We start from the raw sequence: 16,189 nt of genomic DNA, 5'->3' as shown, positions 1-16,189 counted from the left end.
GAAAAGTGCTTATTGGTGGTGGGTGAGTAAGGGATATTACCCCTCCCTCACCCTCCAAAACCAGCGTTTAATTACCCCATTACCAGGTTCAACGACCATTCCAGTTCACACTGAAGATACACTTTACATATAAGACTGGTTTGTTTACCCAAGTAAAATACAAATTTTCCTTTAATAATTTGTTATATTAATGGTCTTTTAGCATGTGTGTAGGATTCTGAATTCCTTTACTCATAGGTGTCATTTTTTTTTTTTGACAGATGGTGATAGCGGCCATGAACGAGCCAGTAAAAAGGAACTGTTAAGGAATAAAAAAAAAGAAAAGAAAGTTTGTTATGCAACTCTAGGTGAAGACAGCTCAGCAGATGAAATGGAACTTTCAGATACCAGGTAGATTATTCATTTTTCACTAGAAATTGTATGCCTACTTTTTTGTAGATTGACACTCGCATGCCATACTGTAGTAAATTCATCCAGTTATGTTTTTCTTTTCCAAAATTGAGAATAAATGATGACATCTGCAGTGTGACTTTTTTACATAGATGTCATATGATTATATGTGTGAAAGGGATTCAGTGATTCTCAAAAATAGCCTGATAGCAGTTAAGCCCCAATATATCAGACTTGTGTTCATGTACTGTATATTTTCTTTTCTGTAGTGAACTGGCAATTAGAAGCAAGAAAATTATCAAATGCCCTTGGTACAAAAATATTTTGAAGGAATTTTTTAGTGGTGACTGTGAATTTGATGTGAGTTTTAAATCATCATTATTTAAAATGATTAAACTTGGGGTACAAGGCTTCAATATATGTGATGTAGCCTACGGAAAGGGATAGCCACGGTTTTGAAGAAAGTGATGGCGTTGTTTTGGTAAAATTGTCACCACCAAAAAAGATCATGAACTTTGTTTGAAGCAAATTACTGGAAAGAAGGGCAAATGAAAAACCTGAATGCTGTTTGAGTAGTATAGTTTCAGAAGAAAAGGTTCAGAAATTATCAAGTAATCTCAGCTTGACCATCTCAGATTTACTTAAAATTTTCAGGAATTTCTTAATTAATAGCTAACTGCTAAACTTGACAGCATTATGTTAATTATTTTATATAACAAAATTATGATGTATAGCACTAAAAGTGCGTGTTATATAAGATCAATTTTGCTATCTTCACAAGTTGTTGCTTCAGTTAAAATCATGTGGATAAAGTTTAAGAATCAGTTTCACTATTTACTGTATAATTGATTAAAACTATACTTGCATAGCTTCAAAAGCTCAGATTACAAACAGCTTGTGCCAAAAATCCAATGCTTGATCTTGAATTATAAATTTAAATATAGTATTTACAAGAGCAATCACGTCTTTATTTTAGAGCTCATTTCTTCAAGTCCACATAGTGTAGAACTGTCTTTTATGAACCTCTATCATTTTTTCCCTTGTGCAACAGAAGTCCTTTCCTTAATATCTCATTACTTCATTCATGGAATTATTAAGCAGTCAAGAAGACATAGCACACCCTTGTCTTAATCTCATTTTCGTAGTATATCAGTCACTGTGTCCCTATATTTTGACACAAGTTGCAACTGTAATCATGAAAACCTTTTGCTATTAGCAAATCATCGTCTATACCATACATCCTCAACATTCCCCCAACACTGCATTTATATTATTTTTACATAAGCTCTCTGTAGGTCCATGTAGGTCCTGTCAGTCCTCCTGCACTTCTCTGTTCCTATCAGGCCTTCTGTTATGTCTCTTCCATTATCAGAATCTTACCATATGCTTTCTCAAGTGCACTGTATACTTAAGAATGATATACCCCTCTGATTTTGTACACAACTCTGGCAACTTTTCCCATATACAGCAGAATAGTTATTCTTCTCATATATTTCTTTCAGACATACTTTACGCACCCTGGTCAACTACTCAGTCAACTCTAGCATTTAGGTTTTCTAGCTGATTTACTTAATTGACCAATGCAGTATGCCTAGTAGACCAGTACAATGGTAAATGTACCCAGAATTCTCTCTCAATTTTTTTATTGCCATTATTTGTATACAGTATTAACATATTAATGTTTCTTAGAAACCAGATATGTAGCATCAGTCTGGGCATGATTGTTTTGCATTTATTACTCGATGTGAATTTTTTTTTTATGTAAGTGCAATGCCATGCCTTTTGGAACTTATTTAAAAAAGATTTATATCAGTAGCCATTCCTCAGAATAAGGTATAGGAAATCATGCTGTATTGTGAAGCAGACTCTCAAACTGCAGAGATAATTGAGGGATTTATAGGGCTGAGCTAAGCTAGGAATACATTATTTTTCTTGAAACACATATCAAAATGTAGGTTGCTCATCTAAGCAAATCTGTTGTTCTCAGAAAATTATTTCTTTTTTAGGAACCCCTTAAAACCTAAAAAGCCTAAAAGTTTTAAGTTCCTTCATAAGAAAGACAAAGAAGATAAAGAGGAGAAAAAGGATGAGAAAAAGAAGGACGATCGTCTCAAGGATAAATTAGACAAGAAGGAAGAGAAAAGAAAAGAAAAAGAAGAGAAAAAAGGTGACAAGAAGAAAAAAGAAAGAGAAAAAGAAGAAAGAAGAAGAGAGAAGGAAGAAAAGAAGAGATTAAAGAAAGATAAAAAAAAAAAGTCAGAGGATGTATATGATGAAGGTAAGTGGAGTGTTGATGATTGCAATGCACTTGTCTTATTATCAGCTTGTATATTATACAATTGTTCTGTGCATTAGTAGAATTACTCAAAGGACCTCGTTCAAACTGGGTCGTATCTAATGGAGTATTTATTCAGAAAAAGTTGCAAGCTTTCTTGGACAAACAGTCCACATTATCAAGTATCTGTACAGTGACCAGACATGTAGTCCAGCTGTATTTATATCTGTTTGCTGGGTACTTGTAATCCTATAATTGCCTAGCTCCTCCTGTGTGACCCCCACCCAGGGCATGTAGTACGGTACGGTTCGATTTGTTTTTTAAATGCACTGTACCCACGCATTTTTACGTACCGTAATTTCGTACAGTACCTAAAAATTCATACCGTGACCCGTACTAATGCGATATTTTATCGCACCGTAATTTCGCACTGTTCAATCTACCTTTTTTTTTTACATTGCAGTTCATATAGACATAACATGGCACTTTTACTACTACCACTACTACTACTACCATTACCACCACCGCCACTTCAAGAAGATTGGTGTTATGTAATACATTAATGATATAATACAATTTTATTTTGCTAAGGTTACATAAGGAAAATGTTCAGTTATACAGTATTAGGCATTCATACAGTTTTATGTGTTGCAGCGTAATAGCATTACAGCGTCAACAATATCCTCTTTTAGACCTAGTCTTAAATCATTAAGACTATAGCGCAACCCAGAGAATGTGCGCTCTACGCTCACTTGAGTAACAGGCAGAGCAACTGCTACTTCAGCAAGATTTTTTAGTGCACTTTCTTGTTGATAATGCCACCACTGGAAAATACACTCATTTTTACTGATACGTGAAGCTTTGGCGAACATTTTGATATGCTCAGCCACTTCACTCTCTTTGCTTGCGGTATCAGTTGCTCTGCTTACATTACTGACTCGGAATAATTGCTCTACAATATCTACTGACCCAAGTGCTGAGTCACCTTCACCATCACTATCGCCGCTCGTGAATGAATCGTCTTTTGCCAGCATTGAGACTGACCTGAGCGATAAGCCGATAAGTAGGTGGGGTCCCTGCCCAGCCTTGCTGTGACGGCTGACGGCGCAAACCCCACTGGGATATGCTTTAATTAACACACCAGTGAGAAGACCTCTGCTAATCCTTTATGGTCACACACCTGGTTGACTTGGCGGTGAGAGTCACCGCCCAAGTCAACCAGGTGTGTGACCCTGGGCGGTTGATGGCGGCGGGGCTTGGCTGCTTGCGACACCTATCTGAATTTGGTACGGAAATGGCGATTAAGTACAAAAAAAAAAATCGTACTTTCGCATCGCATCGAACTCGAAGGAAAATATCGCACCGTAATATCGAACCGCATTTACATCCCCAAAAAAACCGCATCGCACCGTAATATCGCATCAACCGAATTTTGCCGTACTCACTACATGCCCTGCCCCCACCCCTTGTGACCTTGGCCTTTCTCTGCCCACTTCTTCCAGGTGTTCGTTTTCTGTGCGTCCTCTTGCATTTTTCCTTCGTTTCCTTGCTACTGTGAAGTGTACAATTTTTCTAGATATGCTTTCTTCAAAGCCGTTTCTGGTGTTCCCTGCCATTGTGTTGTTAGCGCATGTTATGAAGGCGTTCTCTACAACCAGTCTGGCCGTTTTGTTGGTGTTCCTGTACAGAAAACGCATATTTTCTCAGTCTATTTTATGGTCATTGTCCCATCAGTGTTTGGCAACTGCCGACGTCTGATTATAATGCCTTATGTTCTACAGGTGTTGTTTGCTTTGCTCTTTACATGATTTGCCAGTTTTGCCATAGTACCCATCTTCATAGTCTAGACACGCTGCCATATATAACCCCCAATCTTCCCCCCACCGACTTTTTGTTTCTAACTATTTTATTCCTAATGGTGTTTTTGTAGCTGCCTATCAATTTGGTGGGTGTAATAGAGTTGTTGTCCGGGACTGTAATTATTTTCATCCCTACCAAATGTTCCTTTTCTATCCTTTCCCTCTCCCCAAAATAGTTTTTCCTTGCCTTGATGTGTGCCCACTCCCACCAATACTTAGGGTAGCCTGATCTCCTAAAACTCTCCCTCAGGTAATCCAGCTCTTTGTCTAAAAATTCGGGACTGCAGATCCTATAAGCCCTAATGGCCAAACCTGTCATTACTCCTATTTTTATTTCTTTCCCATGACTGGAGAACCTATATACTATATGTATGAATTGGTGTGTGTCTTCTTCCTGTATACCTTGAATTTAAAATTTTCCCCTTCCCTCTTTACCAGGACATCCAAGAAAGGAATTTCTCCCTCCCTCTCCTTCTGTTGTGAACTTGATGTGTTCACTTAGTTTATTTATGTTTTCTAGGAACTTGTGTAGATCCTCCCTTTCTCCCTTATAAATAATCAAGATGTCATCCATGTGTCTTACTCATTTTACGATATTTAAGTTCCCTTTATTTACTTGCCCACCTCTTCCGTTTCAAAAATTCCATAAAGATATTAGCCAGGATTGGTGAAAGACTCGAACCCATGGCCACGCCATTTTTTTGTACATAATGGTTTTTGACCCACTTGAACACAATGCTGATGGCCGCTGATAGCAGTTGTATTAAAACATCGTGATCTAGGTAGCATATATAAACCCCCTCCTCCATATTCTTTTTTATTACTTCCATTGTTGTCCTGACTGGTACGTTGGTGAACAGGGAAGTTACATCCAAACTTGCAAATTTAGTCTTTTATGTTAATTTGAGATAATTCATCGATAAGGTTCATGTTGTGTTTTAGATGTCCTTCAGATACTAAGCCCACCCATTTTGCCATTATGTTGGAAAGAAATTTCTCCAGCCTCCTCTGCGGTGATCTCGTCGATGCCACGGTCGGTCTTAGTGGCGCCCTCTCTTGTGGATTTTAGAACTAGAGTACCATAAATATATGGGATCTCTGGACTTTTCACTGACTTTATGATCTAATTCTTTTCTTGTAGTTTTGTTGTGGATTTTTGTCAACTTCCCTTACTTTTTTGTTAACCCTTAAACGCCTGTTGGACGTTTTAAATGTCGTCCAAAATTGTCTGTCGAATGCCGAGTGGACGTTGCAAACGTCGACTGAAAATGCTTTTTTTAAATATTCGCGGAAAAATAATTGTAGGCCTAGTTTGCGCCTCGGTGGATGCTGGGGGTTCACGGATCCAGCTGTTGTTTTGTTTCTGAGCGTCACCCAGACGCGCATGCGCGAATTTCCCCCATCTCGCATCAGAGAGCATCAGAGCAGCACCTTGCGGAGCGATATTTTAGCGCAGACGCGTGTTTTGTTGAACTTTGTTAGTGTTGGCGTATTCGTGCTGCAACAGAACGTTTGCAGAGATGTCACAAGCGTCAGGACCGTGAAAGGCGCATACTGCCTGTCGGAAGTGAGCGTGTGAGGCGAGTTTTAGACTGGGATGCTGGAGAAGGACCCAGCAACCAAAGTGAATTTTAACATTCGGTCAACTTTGACTCGACCGAAATTATCGAAAAACGCATCCGTAAGCCATAATTATTACATTCGAGTAACAATCAATCATTTACCTTCATTTTGCAACAAACAGAAAGTCTCTAGCACAATATTTAGAATTTTGGTGAATTTTTGAAAAAAAAAAATTTTCCTTCGCTCCGTGCGCGCGAACTCCGCTGAAAATCCTGTCATTTCTTGCGTCAGCTTGCCGTAATTTTTTCGTCGTTTCATATTATTCGTTACATAAAGTGTTATACATCAAAATGTGTGCAATTTCATGTAGAATACAACAAAAAATATATCATCCCTTTAGCTCTTCACAGTTTTTTAATATTTACATCGAAATCACGATAACTGACAAAATTTTAACATTCGGTCAACTTTGATTCGACCGAAATGATCGAAAAACGCATCCGTAAGCAATAATTATTACATTCGAGTAACAATCAATCATTTACCTTCATTTTGCAACAAACGGAAAGTCTCTAGCACATTATTTAGATTTTTGGTGAATTTTTGAAAAAAAAAAAAATTTCCTTCGCTCCGCGCGCGCGTACTCCGCTGAAAATCCTGTCAATTCTTGCGTCAGCTTGCCGTAATTTTTTCGCTGTTTCATATTATTCGTTACATAAAGTGTTATACATCAAAATGTGCGCAATTTCATGTAGAATACAACAAAAAATATGTCATTCCTTTAGCTCTTCACAGTTTTTTTATATTTTTGCCGAAATCACGATAACTGACAAAATTTTAACATTCGGTCAACTTTGATTCGACCGAAATGATCGAAAAACGCATCCGTAAGCCATAATTATTACATTCGAGTAACAATCAATCATTTACCTTCATTTTGCAACAAACGGAAAGTCTCTAGCACATTATGTAGATTTTTGGTGAATTTTTGAAAAAAAAATTTTCCTTCGCTCCGCGTGCGCGTACTCCGCTGAAAATCCTGTCATTTCTTGCGTCAGCTTGCCGTAATTTTTTCGTCATTTCATATTATTCGTTACATAAAGTGTTATACATCAAAATGTGCGCAATTTCATGTAGAATACAACAAAAAATATATCATTCCTTTAGCTCTTCACAGTTTTTTTATATTTACATCGAAATAACGATAAATAGAAAAAATCAACCTTCGGTCAACTTTAACTCGATCGAAATGGTTCAAAAATGCAATTGTAAGCTAAAAAAACTTACAGCCTAGTAATATTCAATCAATTTCCTTCATTTTGGCACAATTGGAAAGTCTCTAGCACAATATTTTGATTTTTGGTGAATTTTTGAAAAAACTTTTTTTTACGTCCGGCGTTTAATTCATGCATCATTTTGTGATATTTTCTCTGTGTTGCTTTAATCGTTTTACAATCTGTTATATACCAAAATCATCGCAATTTAGTGTACAATACAACTAAAAAAATTAACTCATTAGCTTCAACCGTTTTTTCTTACAGCGATTTGTATACAATTATACACGAGTTTTTTTTTTTTCGCTGTCATATATTCCAATATTTATATATGATAATGATATTTTTTTATTTCTGATGGTTGCATACTAAACTTCAGGCAGTGAGAAAAAAGGAGCCAAAATGAACTCTTAATCTTGAAAACTAAGCGCTGTGATTTTTTGAAAAAACTTTTTTCCGCCAGCGCTACCTCTTGAGGGCGCCCGGCACACGGGAGACGTTTTTGAAAATAGGGCTTCGGCGTTAAAGGGTTAAAAAGGTAGACAAAGGCGGGGGGGCGTTCCGGTAGTAGTAATGGATGCCATAGACTATGAGAATAAGTTAGAACAGTTGCTAAACGATGAAAACACATACAAGGCTTGCAACAAAAAAAAACCATACATTAGGGGGTTACAGTGCAATTTTAACAAAAAGGTAAGGGAAGTTTGACAGTCCGAAATTCTTAGATGAAGAGCTGGAATACCTGAGGGAGAGTTGTAGGAGATTAGGATACCCAAAGTATTGGTGGGAGTGGGCACACATCAAGGCAAGAAAAAACTATTTTGGGGAGAGGGAAAGGATAGAAAAGGAACATTTGGTAGGGATGAAAATAATTACAGTCCCGGACAACAACTCTGTTACACCCATCAGTAGGAAGCTAGATAATTTCAAATTGATAGGCAGCTACGAAAACACCGCTAGGAATAAAATAGAAACAAAAAGTCGGTAGAGGGGGAAGAGATTAGGGTGGGTATATATGGCAGCGTGTCTAGACTGTGAAGATGGATACTGTGGCAAAACTGGCAAATCATGTAAAGAGCAAAGCAAACAACACCTGCAGAACATAAGGCATTATAATCAGACGTCGGCAGTTGCCAAACACTGATGGGACAATGACCATAAAATAGACTGGGAAAATATGAGTTTTCTGTACAGGAACACCAACAAAACGGCCAGACTGGTTGTAGAGAACGCCTTCATAACTTGCGCCAACAACACAGTGGCAGGGAACACTGAAACGGCTTTGAAGAAAGCATATCTAGAAAAATCGTATACTCTACAGTAGCAAGGAAACGAAGGAAAAACTCAAGAGAACACACGGAAAACGGACACCTGGAAGAAGAAGGGGGCAGAGAAAGGCCAAGGTCACGAGGGGGTGGGGGTCACACAGGAGGAGCTAGGCAATTATAGGATTACAAGTACCCAGCAAACAGATATAAATACAACTGGACTACACGTCTGCTCATTGTACGGATACTTGATAATGTGGACTGTTTGTCCAAGGAAGCTTGTAACTTTTTCTGAATAAATACTCCATTAGATACCATCCAGTTTGAATGAGGTCCTTTTAGTAATTCTTTTAATGCACAGAACAGTTGTGTATGTGATGATGTTAATATATATATAAATAAATAAACCCTTCTCGGTCCTTGTAAGAATTCCCCTGAGTCCTGATGATGTCACAGGACGCCATGACAGGACCAGCCAATGGTCATCTTTTCTCAGACATAGAGGAAATCTTCCTCCCCCCAGAAACCCCCCAAATGTTCATTAGGGTATAGTGTCACCCTTCCTGGCACCGATTGGCTGATAGGCCTAAGGAGAAGTGCCAGAGCCAATCACGTCCAGGAGAGAAGAAATCCGGGGCTGTGAGGTAGTAGAGGGCTGGAGGAAGATGCCCAGAGGCATCCCCTTGAGGAGACAGAGGGTTTTCATTCAAGTCAGGGGAAAGACGTACATCCCCTTGCTGCCTCCGTTGGGTTTCCCCTTGGCCTCTTAACTCGTGTTTACTGTAGATTTTAGTTTGCTTAGGTACTTGGGCCCTTGTGTAAGTTTTAGATAATACAGATCATTGTTAAATTTACCAGAGTAAATAGACCCCATGAGAGGTTGGGGTCATCTTCTAGTGTCAGGTCTGTGGGGTCTGCTGCGAGGCGCTAATTAATAGTAAACATAGCAAACTGTGGGTCTGCGATCGTGCTAATCCAATAGCTGTGGAGTGATATTAATCTGAGGCACAATGGTGTATAATACAAGAAGCATGAGATCCAATGGGGCTGACAGTGATGAAGAAGACGAGAGAGACGGTAGGGCGGTAGAAGTTAGTCCGATAGGGAGTGGGGAAAATAGCGAAATAGACAAAGAAAATGAAAGAGCCCCTTTTAGGGCATACCTGAAGTGGAGACGGCAAGGGGGCAGGAAATCGATGAACGCAAGTGAATGAACAGTAGTACACCGTCGGGAATCCGAACAGCGGTAGTACAAATAATGGTTCTACATCGGCGGGGAACTGTAATAGCGGGAATGGAATGATCGCTTCCACTCCATGCAGGATTGCAATGCAACCTCTGGCGCCGGCTGGTGTAGTGCCTGACAGTGTAGTGATGAAACTTCTTGTACCGTTATTGGCGATCTTCGTGTCGATCGAAGCCTTCGTTAACAGTGTCAAAGATGCCACTGGCGGTTGGACCGATGCCTAGAGAATTGCACAGACCACCGCGAAGATGACTGGGTCTGCAGCCAAGCTGCCAAGATCATGGAATCGCAAAACAACGGATTAGGAATCTTTCAAACTAGGCTTTATACAACGCTTCGCCCTAAAAAAGGACATAGGAAGGGAAATGTAGGCCAGCTATGTCTAGAATTACAAGTGGGGAAGAGTATTGCTGAGTACATCGCTGGAATTTGAACCAATTATGAAAATTTGGCCCCGGACACAGAGCAGACAGAGGAGGCAGAGAGGGATTCTGCAAATGGATGTTGGTGAAGGCTCTCCCCGCCTCAGTAGCTGCGCTGCTGATCAGCCCTGGACAGCCCTTGGAGGCTATGATTGACTCAGCCCAGTTGGCATTAGATAAGATGTGACGGCTGCTAGCAGAGGGGAGGGCATTGTCCTACCCCCCCCCCCACCCATTGTCGCTGCTGCCAACCACTCCATGACACAAAGGCGCACTCTTCCAGCCCCAATCAACTCAAGTGGAGTTGGCCCCATTGCCAAGCGACCAAGGGGGCCGCCAGGGGAAGGGGAGCATGGGTACGGTAGGGGAACTCTGTTGGCAGTGCAGGAGAAAGGGCCACATGTGTGCCCGTTGTGCGGTCAAAAGCGTTGTTTCAGATGTAGTGCCACTGACCATCTAGTTAGCAAGTGTACAAAAAACATCACATCAAACGGTGTGCTCCCTCCCTCGAGAGGAAGGGAAATGTGGTGGGGAAGGGGAGGTAGAACATCCACCCACTGGCACCCCAGGGGCCAGTGGCGGCGGGGACTGCAAAAGAAGAAGAGGGCCTAGTGGGAGTAGTGCCACCGCTGGCCAGTGAGAGCTCCCTCTGCCCGAGGGGTGTGTGTACCTGTGGGGGGAGGGGGAACAGAACAGGTGCCCCCCACCCCTTCTCCTTCTCACGAGAGTGGAGATTCAGTTCCTGTTCTTGAGATGGGAACATGGCCTTGTTGGATAGCAGAGCTTGTGTTTCTTTGATCAAGGAACGCTTAGTGATGGCTGCTGTTATGGCGTTGAAGGGATGACTGTTGTTAAACACTGTGGGTGGACATCAGAAAATGATCCAGCAAACTGTAAACCAGCAGATTTCCCTAGGTGACTGAGTCTTGACTCACAAATTCCATGTTGCGCCGACAACGCACATGGAAGGAATTCCCATTATTCTGGGAATTGGCTTTGTGCAAGAGCTCAAGGTGGCTCTCTGTGGGGTCGACAGGGGGGTTAGTGGAAGTGTTGATGCCAGTGGGAACTGGGCAGTACCAAAAACTTTCCGTCTTGGGTGAGAGGAGACTGTGTGTCAAGGTGGCCCGGGCATCCAAGGGCGACACAGGAGTTGTACCTGCTAGCCTTGAGGTAGGGGAGGTAATTCCTCCCTCCCATCTCTATTCCCTTCTTGTCATCCCAGCGTGAAAGTTAGAAGAAGGGTACACATATATATTAATCCCCATAATAAGTGGGCAGACTTCATGCTGCCAGGGGTCGCTACCATCGTCGATGGGGAAGCGAGTGTACCTTTTATTAATGTAAGTAGTAATAGGTTAGAATTAAGTAGTGAGTCTCTTTGTGATTTAGAAATATGCATATGCACCCTTGTAACAGCCGATAACGCAGTGTCGGCTTTGACTATACAGAGTCAAGGTCGTGCCTAACTATGGCTTAGAAGGCTACTGCAAACAGCTGCCAAAGCAACAACTTTAAATTACCGCAGATATGTAGGAGACATAGTTAGGGAATACCGAGATGTGATAGCAACTGGAGATCAGCCCCCTGGGAGAATTTAATAAGTTACCTTTTAAAATAGACGGGAGATCATCCCCCTATTCAAACAAAGCCTTATAGAACTCCTGCATGTCACGAACAAGTAATCAATGAAACAATAAATCAATTGCAAGATCAGGTATTATTCAAGAAAGCGAATCTCCTTGGGCTTCTCCAATCGTTTTGGTTAAGGAGAAAGATGGCTCTCTCAGGTTGTGTGTTGATTATAGGCAATTGAATGCCGTTACGAAAGATAATGCCTACCCATTGCCCTCGATCGAAGAGCTTTTGCTTAAAGTAAGGGAGAGTAAATTTTTCACCACGCTGGATCTCAAGTCGGGCTACCATCAAATTCCTTTAGATGGTGAGAGTAAATAGAAAACGGCCTTTATAGCGAATAATCGGCTATTTGAATATAATTTCCTTCCTTTTGGATTAAAGAATGCTTGGGCTCACTTTTCATGAGTAATTATGTCAATTTTAGTTTCCATGTTAGGCCGTGGAGTTTTTGTATACCTAGACGATATCATTGTAATCGGTGCCACAATGGAGGAGCATATGGCCAACTTGTTAGAGGTTTTAGAAGTGTTAAGGTGCCATGGCATGAAAATTAACCTAGATAAATGCCAATTTTTTTTTAGATCGAAGTGGAATTTCTTGGGCACATCATAACTTCCGAAGGCCTTAAGGCTTTTGCCGATAAAGTCCAAGCAATTAAAGAATTTCCAGAGCCTAAACATGCAAAGGAGGTAGCCAGCTTCCCAGATAGTGAGACCATTAGATGCATTAAGGAAGCGACCTGATTTCCGGTGGGGTGAGAAGGAGCAAGACGCTTTTCAGAAATTAAAAGATGCCCTTGTGAGCAACGAACTCTTGGCTTATCCGAGGTTCGATCGGCCATTTATTGAGACCACAGATGAGAGTGATATCACGATTGGAGGGGTAATGTCTCAAATAGACGATGAAGGTAATGAGAGACCAGTTTGTTTTGCATCACAAACATTAAAAGGGGCAGAGAGAAATTATAGTACTTTCGATCGAGAGGCTTTGGCAGTCCTATGGTTGCTGGAGAGACACCGCAATTTTTTATTGGGACATAAAGTAAAGATTTTCACAGATCACAGACCGTCAGTGTACCTATTTAAGAAGAACAAGATCACTAATCGCCAAGCTCATTGGATCGAGCAAATTCTAGAGTTCAGTATCATAAAAATAGAGCATATTCCAGGAAAAAGTAATAGGGTGGCAGATGCTCTCTCCAGGAACATCATAGGAGTAACAACGCGCTGCAAAGCGCGAGGAAGAACAACAAAAGAAATCTCGTAACATTGATGGCACAGGCGGTGTCGGCACAAGTGTTACGACAAATGCTAACAGTGACAGTCAATCAGATGGGAGCGCAGAGCATAGAAAACAGGAATCTCGTGGGCACCCACAGATGAGTGGGAGTGGCCGAGATGACAGCAGGTTGAATGCAGGTGGAACTCCGACTGGGGGAGTCCAGAGTAAATGCCCAGAGTATGAAAGTGTGGTTGGTTTTTGTGGTTGGATTGTGCAAGAGTTGGTTGAGAGTCAGGGTTCTGAAGCCTGGATTAACCAAACCAAAGCCTGTGTGAGAGGTGAGAGCAGCAAGTTCCCGAGTTCTGTGCATTTGCGGAAGGATGTCTTCTTCATTGAAGGAGACATCTTGTTTTGCAGACATGAGAAAAGACCTGGTGATATCTGAGCCTGAGTCGTCCTTCCTCGAGCTTTGATAGAGAGAGCTATGCACATGATCCGTGTAAGCCCTTATGCTGGGCATGTAGGTATAGAAAGATCTCTTAGAAGAGCCTGTGAGCACTTTTGAAGTGGCTAAGGCTTTATGTTCCCTCGTGTGTCGGTTCGGGTGTCCAAGGATGTTGGTCAGTGACAATGGACACGAATTCATCAATGAGATGATCCGTGAGTTTACAGCTCTCATGCAAATAAGGCATGTAACCATTGTGGCTTACCGGCTGTCAGCCAATGGGCTAGTTGGGTCCCATAATCGTGAAGTGATCAATATCTTAAGATACCTAGTTGAGGATCACCCGACTTCATGGCCGTCTCTGCTGCAGACAGCTGAGCTGGCTATCACTCGGCACAGTAGAACAGCACCAGGTTTGGTTTTGTAACATGACCCGAAGAGTGTTCCAAACTACCAAGCAACTGCTGTTGAGGGCCAGTGAAAAATATCGGGTGCAGTATGGTAAACGCTTCCGCACATGATTCCCCAATCCAGGTAGGGGATAGAATCTATCTGAGGAGAAAGCAACTGCTGAAGCACAAGCTCGAACCGGCCTATACGGGACCATATCATATGAAAGAGATCAAACACACCACTGCGGTTATCCAGCATATCCGCACTGGGGCTGTAAGCGAGCAACACCTGACGCACCTGCGTGCAGTGCTTGAGGACAGCCTAATGTTCCATACCAACAAACCAGTACCCCCCTACCTGGGACTGGCTGGGTATTTGGGAGAAGAGCCTGTGGAACTTGCAAGCTTGCAGGTGGGGCCATGCTGACAGCGAAAGAGCATGCTCGCGAGTCTGTGTCATAAGTGAATGCCATTGCAAAGTGAATGAGAGGGGTCAGTGATCAAAATCTGTAATTGCCTTCCCATGTCCTTACCTTGAAATCAGAGATATACAAAGAGTTTTAATGTTATGATGTTTCTTGTGTTGTGTTTTTGATTCTTCCAATTATTTTGAGTGTCAGTGTCGTTGCGTGTGTGTCATATTCCTGTGTTTTAATTTTTTTTTAAATTGTGGTTGTGTTAATTTTGTTTTGGTGACATTTTTTTATTATGCTTAAGCTTTCATTTTTTGTTGTTGTTGTTCCTTATTTTGTGTTTAATAATATACCAACCTAGATGCCGCATTTTCTGTAGGATTTCTTTTGTGTTACATTCGCACAGGTGCTGGAATTTTTGTGCAAGATTTATTATTTTTTATTATTATTATTATTTTGTGTAGTTGTCTTAATGGTAAATTGATGCTATGAAATTATGTTTTTTGTTTGTTTTGTTAAAAATTCCACTGCTTTTATATTATGTTGTTGTGTCTGTCTAAATCGCCAAATTATTTTTTTTTGTGTCCAATTCTTTCAGGAAAATTTTGTACATTTGCAGGATGCAATGTGATTAACAATGTGATGCCATATTGTCGTGATTGCCAGTGCAGCATTAAAATGTATTATATTTCTTTATTTCATGTATTTTTACTATTGCCTAATTTTCTCCCTTTTTTATTCTAAAAGTTCTTCATCTTAGTTGTTACCATACAACCTACTGTAAAATTACATCTTACTTGTTATTAAGTAACTTTGTTTTAAAAGTTTTCATTGTAATAAACTTGATCCCTTCCAAGTCTTTTGTGTGGTCGATGTTCAGTGTTGTTTAAGGGTTGTTATTTTTATTTCAGAGGAACTTCCAGTATTTGGTGTGCCACTTTGCACAGCTGTGGAGAGATCTCCAAGTCATGATGGTGTCCAGCTTCCAAGTATTGTCAGAGAATGCATAGATTACATAGAAGAAAATGGTAAGAGTTCATGCTTGGCTTGAAGGATATTGTAATTTAATAGTGTACATATAAACAAATTCAGTTGTGTTTGTCAGACCAGCTAACTCTATGTACTCCTGTTCAGTTGTGTTTGTCAGACCAGCTAACTCTATGCACTGCAGTATTTATGTTAGAATGTTTGTGGGAGCCATTATTTCAGATGATTTTATGAAGTTCAGAAAGCTAAGGCAACAGGAGCGCCTTCTAAAGCAATTATTTTGGTTGTTTTTCAAGCTTACAGTGAAGTAAACTTGTTGCTATCAGGTCAAGATACTCTATATATACATGGTATAGTAATTATTAATATCAGCTAATTCTGGAGGTTCATCAATTCGGTGATAAGCAAAACAATAGGGTCTCGTTCGGTTGTTTATGGCTGTAAGCATTTATGCAAGAGTATAAGGTTACTAACAATACTTTTATCATCCTCATTTACCTTTTTAACTAGAAGATGGGATAAAGAGATGGAGGAAAAGAAGTTGGTCTATCGTAATTTGGTCTCTCTCACTGCCTGATTGTACGCTGCTGCCTGCGCCCGCGGGGATTTAAAAATATTTTATAAATATTGTCTTGTTGGTTTTAATTGCTTACCCCATTGCAAAATCAAATTATCGTAAGGCTGTGGCGGGATTTAAAAACACAAAAAACAATACACAACACAGATACACTGAACATATAACCACATACAATACTCACTATGATCCTCGGTTGCTGGGAGATGGATGACGTGTCCA

The 16,189-nt window shown here is 40.6% G+C and overlaps 1 protein-coding gene across 18 annotated transcripts in view; it reads left to right on the top strand.

Moving 5' to 3' along the window:
• Positions 1-16,189, top strand: part of LOC136853965 (ralA-binding protein 1-like) — a 437,575-nt gene that overhangs the window by 280,283 nt on the left and 141,103 nt on the right. For all 18 annotated transcript variants that reach the window (XM_067129870.1, XM_067129865.1, XM_067129879.1 and 15 more), the window contains 3 exons: positions 261-390; positions 2,397-2,668; positions 15,318-15,434. In XM_067129870.1, coding sequence (XP_066985971.1) covers positions 261-390; positions 2,397-2,668; positions 15,318-15,434 — 519 coding nt within the window. The remainder of the gene's footprint in view (positions 1-260; positions 391-2,396; positions 2,669-15,317; positions 15,435-16,189) is intronic.

Source organism: Macrobrachium rosenbergii, chromosome 28 (assembly GCF_040412425.1).
Source record: "Macrobrachium rosenbergii isolate ZJJX-2024 chromosome 28, ASM4041242v1, whole genome shotgun sequence".
Classification (NCBI taxonomy): Eukaryota; Metazoa; Arthropoda; class Malacostraca; order Decapoda; family Palaemonidae; genus Macrobrachium; species Macrobrachium rosenbergii.
This window is presented reverse-complemented; position numbering and strand designations above follow the sequence as displayed.